The sequence below is a fragment of the Sipha flava genome, unplaced genomic scaffold (genome assembly GCF_003268045.1).
Source record: "Sipha flava isolate LNK unplaced genomic scaffold, YSA_version1 1_pilon_pilon, whole genome shotgun sequence".
Classification (NCBI taxonomy): Eukaryota; Metazoa; Arthropoda; class Insecta; order Hemiptera; family Aphididae; genus Sipha; species Sipha flava.
This window is the reverse complement of record NW_020272783.1, coordinates 3,783,476-3,796,081: the sequence shown is the minus strand read 5'-3', so window position 1 is coordinate 3,796,081 and position 12,606 is coordinate 3,783,476. Positions and strand designations below refer to the sequence as shown.

At 28.9% G+C, this 12,606-nt stretch overlaps 1 protein-coding gene across 2 annotated transcripts in view; it reads right to left on the bottom strand.

The window, feature by feature from the left end:
* LOC112682056 overlaps window positions 1–11,911 on the bottom strand; it is a 15,384-nt gene extending 3,473 nt beyond the window's left edge. The window contains exons 1-3 of one of the 2 annotated variants that reach the window (XM_025552517.1): window positions 11,710–11,911; window positions 2,922–2,997; window positions 2,493–2,637 (exon numbers count right to left, since the gene is read on the bottom strand). In XM_025552517.1, the coding sequence (XP_025408302.1) occupies window positions 2,493–2,637; window positions 2,922–2,997; window positions 11,710–11,812 (324 nt within the window). In that variant the 5' untranslated portion in view covers window positions 11,813–11,911. Of the gene's footprint in view, window positions 1–2,492; window positions 2,638–2,921; window positions 2,998–3,077; window positions 3,165–11,709 lie in introns of those variants that run through there. The other variant, XM_025552518.1, reaches the window with a different exon arrangement.
* Window positions 11,912–12,606: the final 695 nt, after the last annotated feature.

Sequence of the window (12,606 nt, the reverse complement as noted above, 5' to 3'; positions counted from 1 at the left end):
TGTGTGAGTGTGTGTGTGTGTGTGTGTGTGTGTATGTGTGTGTGTGTATGAATATAAAAAAAATATTTATAAAATAAGATCTTGATTTTTTTTTTTTCCAAAGATACCTATTGGCTTTTTTTCAATTTTTTCTGGAATAATTTACACCGTATTTGCTAAAATCACAAAAATGACGTTTTAGAATTTGGTGATTTTCACCTCAATGTTGAAATACAAAATAAATATAACGTTTACTAGTGTCTATAATGATACCTATATAGCTATATATATAGTATAATCATTAAACATCGATCGCATTGCATTTTATAAACAAAATACTCGGTGAAATATTCAAAAACAGATGACTATTCGAGGTTTATAAAAAAAAAATTCATAAATGTTATTATGTCCGAACTGAATCCGTGGTTTTCTCGCGAAAATTCCGTCTTTGTTAGTTTTTATCTCACCCAAATTGGTTATCGTTAAATTGAAATTCTTCCAAATTATTTGAAAAACGTATGGAAAGCAAATTTATATTCATTCATTTATTACAATTGTTTGTTGATACCAGTATTTATTTTAATTATTTCAAGATTTTCCATCATTGTATATAAGTTGAAATCAAAAATCATATCATTGATTATTAATACTATAGTATTATAATAATATTTTCTATCAATAATATTATGTTAGACTGTACGTTAAATAATTGAAGTGAATGTCACAGTGAAACTGATGCTATAACTTAAAACATTACTAAATAGTAACTAGACTATATGAAGTCTGTGTGTAAATTAAAATCTTGAGGCCCCTTATCACTATAAATTTTTCAATAGCAACTAAAAAAATTTTAAGTGGGGGAGTAATTTTAAATTTTATGATAAAAATAAAATACGATAGCAAATATCTATATTAGTATAAAATTTTATTATTGAAATATATGATTTACTGTTAACTTCTATACATATATATATATATATATATATATATATATAGGAGTATAAAAAATGTATCATAGATTTAATTTACCTATATTATTAAACATAATAGTTTGAGTATGTTAATAGGTAAAAACTACTAATTTATTTTATTATTTTTTATTATTTATTGCCTTTATTCTGAGAATATTAAAGCTTGATGATTAAGTTTTTTTTTTCAAATACAGTTTTAAGGATTATTTGTGTATATGAGACGGTGTGATATTTTACAATAAATTAAAATAAATTATCATAATTTATATTGGGAAATCTGCATTGAGGATAATATTAATGATGAGTGAGACGATGGAAGGAAAATAAGAATTAAGAAGGAGGATAACATCAGGGGAATAGTAGGCAAGAGAAGAGAGTTAAATTTTTTCATAATAAATAAAACCAATCACATTATTATAAATAATCAGTTAATTAACACATTTTACCTTGGTTCAAAATTGTTCGTAATTAGCGGATTCTATTTTATTTTAAAAAGTATCTTTTACAGATAAGGTATCAATAATCGAGGTTATTTACGTGTTTATCACTAATACTACAATTTTTGGTTTCCGTTAATTCACTACCACTCGATAAATGTTCTATTGCTCTAAAAACTGTATATTATTTTTTCTAATATAAATTAAACTCATAGTCTAATGATTAGTGGCTATTAATCCGAAGCAGAAGGTATTTTGATCTCTTATCATAACGAAAATTGTGTGTATTTTTTTTTTCGAAAAATCGAAACATTAATTTTAAACATTTAAGGACTTCGCTCGTTACTGTTGCCGGCTCCACTCACGAATTCGAGTGCCACAGAGTGCCACTTTTTTGGGGGGACGGAGCTTCGCCTTAATAGAAATTATAGTCTAAGCCTAACCTAGTTTTTGTACAAACCTTGATACTGTTGCAAATGAGATTATGCTTTGTATGTGAACCTAAAACCTTGCTGCGCCAGTATATTATATATCTAGACTACAAATACAAGGTATTATACTATAAATAAACGATAATTCACAAAGTTATAGTTTTATAATACGTAATAACCTAGATAAGGTGTGAAAAATAACAAAAATAAATAAAAATAAAATAGTGGTTGTGAATTAACGGAAAAGGTCCCGTAATTCGTATGAGGCCTGTACGAATATAAACTATAACATTAGTCTTTATATTTCAGGCGAAATTCAACCTTTATAATAAGAATAAATTAATTTATTAATTTATAATTTATTCATTGCTCATTATAGTTTTGAGTAAAAAAACTAACACAATAAACATAATAGTAACATAACAAACTGTTATTTGTTCAATAATTTGTATTTATTTATTGTATTGTATTGTAATTTCTTGATTATCTGGCCGTAATGGCTGTTGTTTTGTTACAATGCTTATTAGCTGAAGTGATGGCCAAGGAAATGTCAATAGAAGTTCACGTTAGAAACATTATATGTCCAAGCTGTTTAAATCAATACATCTCGTGATGTGTTTTAATAGTTTTGACTTAATGTTTTGCTAAGAAGTAACACAAGAGGTACCACTTACTTCTGGCAGGACGCCGTTTGAGTATTCCAAAGGAGGTTCGATTCCTTTATTTTTGCTCAGCTTTCTACATATAATTTTGGTAGAATACAACTGTTTGAACTCGTCTTCGTTCAGTTTTGATATCAAAGTAAATCCTGGTTCAACTCTGTAATTACTTCGTGGCTTAACGAGATAATATGGATAATCGTTGTTATATAATGTCAGTAATGCATGTAAATTGTTAAACGCGTTATACTCTAAACTGTTATTAGTCAAGTGTTCGGTAATTCATCGAAACATGTCAGCAAAATGTTATTATTATCATTATAAACTGTGTACTGAATAAAACTCGAGTACTATGTACATTTTAATTAGTAGGTATGTATTATAAATTATTGACTTAGGATCACACATTATGTCATATCGTTATAATAATTCAGTAGTACATACTCATGATTATTGGACTTCGATACGTGTATAGGCCAATAGAATTCTTTTTGATATGTGCTCTTGTACATCGCGGTTCCTGTAAAAAGTGGAAACTCCGTTTGAATGATTTAATTTTTAAATTTATAATCAATTACTGAGTATGTATTATATTATTACGTTGTTATACAAATATTGCTGTTTTGTAGATTTTTCATACGTTCGTTTCCCGTTTACCATCCGTTGAAAATCGTAAACATTTGAAACAGGGATCATATATATATATATTAAAAGTATACAATAAATAAAATAATTATAATATAGTGTAATATAGTGTAAATATATATATATATTTTATATATCAGGTGTGTGAATAAGTCTTTCCCGTTTTTTGTAAGAGATGGTGCCACCAATACTGTGCGAGTATTTAATGGTTACATATGTCATAATCAAAGCTTATTCATCTGTCAACAATTCCACACTAACACATTAGTTGAAATTTTTTCGCATCATAAATTTTTTGTAATCGTGAAAATGTCGAAATTTGAGCCGAGTCGACGTCATTTGCGGGAAGTTTCACTTTATTGGTTCAATTTGAAGAAATCTGCTGCCGAGGCGCATCGGTTGCTTCAGGAAGCTTATGGAGAAGGTTATGTCGATGATTCAAGTGTTCGTGGATGGTTTCGACGTTTCAAAAGTGGCGATTTCGACGTGGAAGACAAGGAGCGTTCCGGGCGGCCGCAAATCTTTGAAGATCAAGAATTGGCGACTTTGCTTGATGAAGATTCGTGTCAAACGCAAGAAGAACTTACTGAAGCATTGGGAGTTGACCGAACAACCATTTCCAAGCGTTTGAAAGCCATGGGAATGATCCAAAAGCAAGGAAATTGGGTGCCGTACGAACTGAAGCTGAGAGACGTCGAACGGCGTTTTTTCACTTGCGAACAGCTGCTTCAGCGACATAAAAGAAAGGGTTTTCTGCATCGTATCGTGACTGGCGATGAAAAGTGGATCCGTTACGATAATCCGAAGCGAAGAAAATCATGGGGACTACCCGGCCATGCATCATCATCGACGGCCAAGCCAAATATTCATGGCGCCAAGCTCATGCTCTGTATATGGTGGGACCAGCTAGGTGTGGTTTACTATGAGCTTCTGAAACCGAATGAAAGGATCACAGGCGAGGTCTATCGACGACAATTGATGCGTTTGAGCCGCGCACTGCGAGAAAAACGGCCACAATACTCCGACAGGCACGACAAAGTTATTTTGCAACATGACAATGCTCGCCCACATGTTGCACAGCCGGTGAAAACATACTTAGAAACGCTCAAATGGGAAGTCCTACCCCACCCGCCGTATAGTCCAGACATTGCTCCGTCTGATTACCATCTCTTCAGATCGATGACGCATGGCCTGGCTGACCAGCACTTCCATTCCTACGAGGAAGCCAAAAAATGGGTGGATGACTGGATAGAGGCCAAACCGGTCGAATTTTTTCGCAACGGGATTCGTATGTTGCCAGAAAGATGGGGAAAAGTTGTAGCTAGCGATGGCCAATACTTTCAATAATTCATTTGTAACCATTTTTTCACAATAAAGGCTCAAAATTTGAAAAAAAACGGGAAAGACTTATTCACACACCTGATACCTTAAAAAACATCAGCAACAATGCTATAAGCTTATGGATTAAAAACCCGGTACATAATGTAGAAATTATTTGAATGATTAAATATGGACAATGGTTATTTATATTATAATGTGTTGTCTAGGTTTGCCAAATTTAATTATACAGATCAGTATTTTCTAAGAAGATTATTATATTTCCGATGATTTCGGTGACTGATCCTAATGCTTCTTCCATGTTGGGTGAGATTTTGCATTTTTTGAGATCATCAGTGAATTAATAATATTATATTTGAGTGTTTAATTATAAATATAACACCCACAGGTTGAATGGATATTAAGGATATTGTGAATTATAAATTCTCTAGTAAAAATACTTAAATAAAGTACTATAATTTTTATTTTTCGACTATTTTGGAAAAAAATATGTGTTTTAAAAAAGGAAAAATATTTGAGTCTTAATATAACTATTATCCGAAAATTATTTATAACTATCATACCAAATGAGTGTAAGTACATGATAGTTTATGTAATTATATAAAATTATAAAATAAAATTTAAATTAGATTATAGGATCCGAAAACCAAAAACACCTTTTTATCTTCAAATACTCTAAAACAAGAAGATAATGAAATAAAAAATAAAATTTCTCAATAGTCAGAGACCGCGAAATAATCATTTATATTCTCATTCAAAAGTAAATGCTACCAATTTAAGACGATAAGAGGATCACAAAAAAAAAACCTTTGGAAAACAATTCAAAGTCCCGTTTGATACGTATGATAATAGGTATACAATGATAAAATATATACCGATGACGAGTGTCAAAAATGCAACCACCGGCAAAGCTGAACTCGTCGTTTGTTTATTGTCCGTTGCTCTACTTAAACAAACGACTCAACCATAAGAAATTAATATTCAATAGCGCTGCATACATAGTGTTTCATCGTTACACAAACTTAGATAGCACTCAATCGTTGGATCATTGGATCACGTTTATACGCACGTTATAATCTTGTACACATTGGAAATACTACGATTGTAATGTTTATAACGACAACGTAAAACAGTTGTTAAAACTTTTTGTGCACGCGTACAACGCAGAAATGGAATATTCAATTTGTAACTATGCAGAGCAATAATTTATCCTTACCCGTCTTTTTCAGATGCACCGTAATCGCATTGCTCCATGACCAGTACGAGTACGAGTAATATTTCATACTTATGTCATACTTACGTCGGTTATGAGCGGATATGCAAAAATCGACCGACGTACGAATACGATTATACATGCGCGTGTCCCTGTTTACAAGCGAATTAATATCATACACTCGTACATTAAAGATATTGTCAACGACAATGCGAACGCAATGCCTGACACGAAATTCGATTTCTGGATTTCGGTTCAAGGCGGCTGTGAGGAGTTACGGTGACTTGTAGCGTGCGAGTAAGTGAGTGGGTGTTTTTTTTACTGCAGCTGTTGAACGACGAACCTCTTATTCGTTTCAATAATCGCGCGCGACGTACATATTATTATGAGTTACGACTGAACAACCGGAAATTAAATGTAAACAAACAAGACCTGGGTAATTGCGCTTCCGCGGATTTGTCATGATTTCAAAATTCCCGAGCTCCCAGTCACAGAAAATTGTATTCGTGTTATATACCCCAGCGTTTGGTTTTTTATTTTCTCATACAATAACGATTGAGTTATCCAAGGAGTTATTTCGCTGCATCTTCCATGGACTACATATTGTATACTTAATACTGCAAAAACCATTGGTACTCGACCAACAACTTTTAAACTATCCACCTGACAGACCATTTAATTATATTTTTCTCACCAGCTTAAGTGTTACAAAAAAAAAAAATTAATAAATAAATAAATAAAAAGCAGCAAAAAATTGTTTTTGTTATTTTCCATTGGAGTAACATTTTTTACATACAATACGTTGTACATTTTATTAATTTTATAATAATGCGTATTTTTAAACATTTTTAAATTATGTTTCATTGTTCCAAGTTCTTTACGCGTAAAAAATAACACAAAAATTAAAAGTTTTTTGAAACCTTATCAAAGTGCCTTAGTAAATTTAAAAACAATTCAGTTAAGATTAAAAATATTTTTTTTTTTTTTTATCCGAATAAAGATAATAAAACTACAATGATTAATGAACGTCATTAATTTCAGTGTCAAAATTTAATTGTAATTACTTACCAATTCAATTCGATGAATTGATTTTCAACAGAGTGATTTTATTTTGAATATTTTTCAGTTAATATAAATCAAATACAATATAATACAATATTAACAATAAAACACAATAGAAGTGAAAAAAAATATCATCAACATTTCCCCAAATGTCTGTTCTTCCTAGTATAAAATATACTCAGTGAACAGATGAGCCAAGGTTCCGTTTTCATTTCATGTCTTGTATCCATGCATATACGAACGTGCGTAAAATTTTCTTAATTTAGCTAAAAGCGTAACGTTAATAATAGTGAAAAGCCTTATAAATTCGACGCTCATGGTGAGATTTACATTTTATGTTAAAGGACTGCGATCGTAAAAGTACTAAGTCTTCTTCTACCGAAAATAAATCTCAATATCATGTTTTATGAGTGTTGTACAGTGGTGCTAAAACAATTTGAAAACTATAATATGCACTGTGAACGCACATCAGGGGTGATGGATATGTTATAATGTTATGTTTTAGGTGACCGTCAACGCCTGTATATTTAAACGAAATCATGTGTTTTCAAGTCAGTGGCATTTATAGGTTTTTCCTTAAGGAAGCGGAGATATATAGTTACTAATTTTCCACTAACTAACTACTCTGGAAACAAAATTTACATTTATTTTTTATTTACAACAAAATGTATTCAAGATAAATAAAATTAGGATAAAATGTTTACTATTTCTTTCGTATTTATAAGGATTTCAAACATTCAATAATTAAAAAAAGTAATGTAATTGAAAAATGATTGAGCTGGCGTATCTATCCTCCATATATTACCCTCGTAAATACGTCACTGCTTCACATATTATACGTTATCGGTTTATCAGCTACATTTTTTATTTATCGTTCGCTTAACATATGATTGGAGATATTCTATGGCACAAGGCATCGTTAATGTCTGTTCTAATCTAATAAATTGACAATTATTTATTTATACATACATTGCCCGGATCGACACTGAATATATGACACACATTTATATGAATGTATTATTTATACATCACGTGTAGATTTTCCACTCTTTAATAGTTATTATTTATTTATTGATTGTTGTCGGACTTGACCATTACGGTTGTCGTAACTCTTGGTAATTGTAAATATTTAATATTGAAACTTAACAAGGTTTATAAGTTATAAATTATAACACATTTAAACGGAATGCATTATCACTAGACATAATTTGATAGTAATTATTTAATAATATTATCAAATATTATGTAAAATTTATAATTTTTACTTGATTTTCTAATTATAAAATATGAAAGAATGACAAAACTTTTAGTCATTTAAATACGTGTCAGATTATATAATATATAATATAACTTTATATAAAATAAAATCAATTTATCATCTTGGCGAAAGATTTTAATTTTTTTTTTTAATTTTTTTAGATATAGTATTTATATATATATTTAGTAAAATATTATCCCTGTGTATAAAAATGTTTCCGTTAAATATAAATAATTAAAACAGTTTTATTTCACTATAAGATTAAAAATAAAGATATATTTACTGAGTGTAATAATATTTCATTTTATTTTCCATTTTATATAATGAATAGTTCTTTCATGTCTCATTATTCAACCAAATTTTGTGTAGAAAATTTATTTTCAAACCAGATAATAAGCGTTTGAATATTCATAGAATTATATTTTTTTGTATATATCAAATGTTTTTCAAATTATAAGAAACCTTCAATTCAAATTATTATAAACTGAGAAGATCATTTAATACAAAACGTGCTAACCATCCAGGGATAAAATGATATTTTCTCTAGAAGCAGATGATGTAGAATATTATAATAAAATGTAACAATAATAACTGAAATACTGAAAGTAAAAAAAATACGCTTAAACCACTTATCTATTTGAAAATAATAATTAAAAAATGTTGATAATTAAATACATATACTAGAATATTACAAATCAACCAATTAATTCAACTTTGTACGGATTATACATTAGTAAGCGATGAAAAATAAAAAACTTTCACAAGGTAAATGATTGAAAAATTAATTACGTATATACTATTGCATTGCGTTAATTTGTTTTTCTAATTAATAAACTGTTTACAAAGTAAAATCAGATTAACGTAATTTTTAGAAAAGTCAGTTTTATTTAGAAGATAATTCGAATCGAATTATTAGCAAAAATTTTATAAAACCATATAGTCATTCAGTTCACGTTTATTATGAAATAAAAATAAACATTTTATTTAAATTTATAAAACGTCAACATTGTTAAAATTCGACGGAACAAAATTCCATTAAACGAAAATTACTTTGTTAATTTATATTTCCTTCATCCACGATTTGACATGTTATAACATAACTACAGGGATGGAATAAAATTTGATTTTATAATTTCAATAGTTTTATAGCTATATTGTAAAATTCTAACGGTAAAAAAAATGATGTAAAAAAAAATATATCAACGCTACACGAACAAAGTATCTATAGCAAGGGAGTTTTAGTTATAAAATAATGTATAATCACATGATGTGTAAATAGAGAAATAACTAATCCTAAATCTAAAATCTAGAAAAAAATACTTTGATTAAATGTGATGTACGCTATCAGCGTATATATAATAGTAATAGGGTTGAAAATATAGCAAATAATACATATTTAAAACGTGCATCTGGTAAAAATATTTAAATTTAAATAAACAAACAAAGAGCAATTGGAAAATAAATTACAGTTTGGGTGAATATGGTTTTTAAATGTGAAAAACAGAAAATGTATAATAGAACAAGTGTTATAACATGATTTCATCCGAGTATTTTAGAAAAGCATGAACAGCATTAGCATAAAGCGCGTGAAATATACCAACAAAACCGAGGGAAACTCTTGGGCTGGATAGAACTAGAAGCAATGGGAAAGGATTTAAAACGGTATGAATTATTTTGATAATCTGCAATAATAAATACAACAGATACATTAGAAACGCCAAAAAGAAAAAAATACAATATGAAGAAGAACCACGAGCATCGGATACGGTAGGGCGAATAAAGTGTTTTGGAAAATAGTGGAGATTTTTGTTTCACGAAAAACAAAAACACACGAAACAAAAAAAAAATCTCTTTAGATATTTAAATGTAATACATTTCCCTCAAATACTTTAACACACACTCTATGGTATATTTATAATATATATATATATATACATTGTACATTGATATATGGAAAGTGGGGCGATGTTCATTGATTGTCGAAACATTTTTATGAATGACTTGATTTAAAATAGAACAAAATTCAGACCATTTGTTGAAAAATTATTCGATTATTATATCAAAACATCTTGTAGATATTTTATTGTTGCTATAAAAAGTATTTGTGAAAATAAAAATTTTATCGACTACGTTTCACTAAATTCTTTGATGTTACAACGATAAACTGTTTAAATCACATTTGTAAGTAAAAACATTGTGTACTTTTTGTTTAATATAATTACTTTGGCCTTGAGCCGTAACAGTAAATTGTAAAAGAAAAACTGATTTCAATTGTACAAATTGTAAACAAAATCGTAGTTTTTGAGTTTACGAGCGACTTTGAGACGGCAACAAACTTAATTTGAAAGCAAATCTAATTACTATCATATGCACTTATAGATATACTGATAGTATAAAGCATCACGAAGTGTCAAATTAATTTAAATAAATAATGCAACATAATATGTGAGGATCACAATATTTTATAATATATGATACATTAATTGACGTTTTATTTTTATTTATTGAAATATTTCAAGTCATTAATTTCTCATAGATGTATTAATATACGATTTACTGAATATTTGAGGATATTTTACGTGGAATTCATAAACTACTACCGAAACTTTCAATGCACGGTAACAAACTGTACGGAAACTTTTTTACTTTCGATGATACTCTGTAGCTACGGCATCGGTATTTAATATTATACTATAATGAAGGAATAATATTATTTTTCAAAGTTTTGTTTTTCGTGAGACAAGTGGAAAAATTTAAACTACGCGATAAGTTGTCAATTATCATTATTATTTTTTTTCCCCATTGAACGTTAAATAAAATTAAATGTTTCAAGCACATTTGTCTATATTAATATGTATACATATAATGGCAAGCGATTTTACTTTTCCATAAAACCATTAATTTTATAATGTAGTGAAACCTCCTTATAACGGATCCTCATGGATCCTCTGTCAAACAGAATCCTTATAAGGACGAAAAATTACTACAATAGCATTTCGAATATACACTAATATTATCTGTGTAATATGGAACCTCCATTAAACGGAAATGGAAACATTATCGTTCTAACTAGTATAAAAAACTATGTATTTGATAGAAAATAAAAAAATTGATAATTACAAAATGTTACTATATAAAACATGTAACTTTCTTATTGTGTACTATAGTTTCTAACTATTGTCACAAATATTGAGTTATTACATAATTCATATTTGACACTCGTAAACATGCCATATCATTTAAAACAAATAAATATCATTGATTATTTTTTTATGCATACAAGTGTAGGATTTTAAATTTTTAAAAGCTTTTGTTCTCAGAATTTCATTAGCCAAAACTACTTTATAATGAAAAAAAAAATCAATTGATTTTGAGCGAAACGAGCTAAGGAGGTTTTATTATTTTATACAGATACGTCACTCATAGTTAAAATTAGTTGCGCCTACGTGGACTCGGTGACAAATCAATAAAAACTAATTTTCAACAATAAATAAAACGGATCAGTAAATATTTTTCTATTTTTAAAAGTTGTTATTATTGATCAAAGTGCATACGATTACATCGGCATCTAGTAACTGCGTCTACGTAAATAATTTCAACAATACATGATGGTGCATCCGTATTTTATAAAAAAACGAAAAAAACGTTATTATAATATAATGTTAAAATAAGTGATAACATATTGTTTTAATATAGTAAAATGTGTGGTGTCTTACTCAGGTCGTAGGTCCTCCTACGAAAATCGGCGTCAGTGCGACGGGTGCATTCGAAAAATGCACTCGCCAATGTTCCGTGGTCGTATTTCATAAAACTGTTCATTATTAATTTGCAAGTGGCGAATCCAACTATGTGTGTGGGTGTATCGAGAAAATTATCGAAAAAACATAAAAAAAAACCGGAAGAAAAAAAACAGCCCTGGATTTGGTGGGTGAACGATTCGTCAAATCGATCAAACGCAGATTTGTTGCCATGACGGACATTGTTCGCACCGATATTAAAGCTATAGTCCTTTGGAAAGAGAAAGAGCTATTGTTCTACGACTGTGATTGCAATATAATTATTATGTTTGTATCAATCGTTTTTTGATAAAAAAAAAAAAAATAAAAACGTATGGCGATTGAATATATATGTATATTATTAATATATACAACGTATGTTGTAAAAAAAAGTCAGTTATTAGCCATATTTAGCCATATGGGGTGATATATGTATAAGGTATATTTTTCAGGTAAATAATTTAATTTATAATTATATTAACATTAACGTTTCACAATGAATAAACATTGTAACATTTAATACCAAAATCTGTTTTCAAACCAACCAGTTGTCATTGCATAAAGCCTAATTAAAATGTTCTAGCATTAGTTAAAACCAAATAATTATATTCAACTTACAAACAATTCCATTAGTCATCATATAAGATAACTCTTAATTTCCTTTTATGTCCAGAAATAAATCCTTTAAACTTTTGGAGAACCAAACAAAATATGGGAGACTCAAGTACTTTAAGATCCAGCAGATGAATCCAAAAACTGATAAATAAGACAAATAAAAATGAATACGATGATTTTCTATAACTTACAGTTTCAGAACACATGTTTGTACGTATCTAG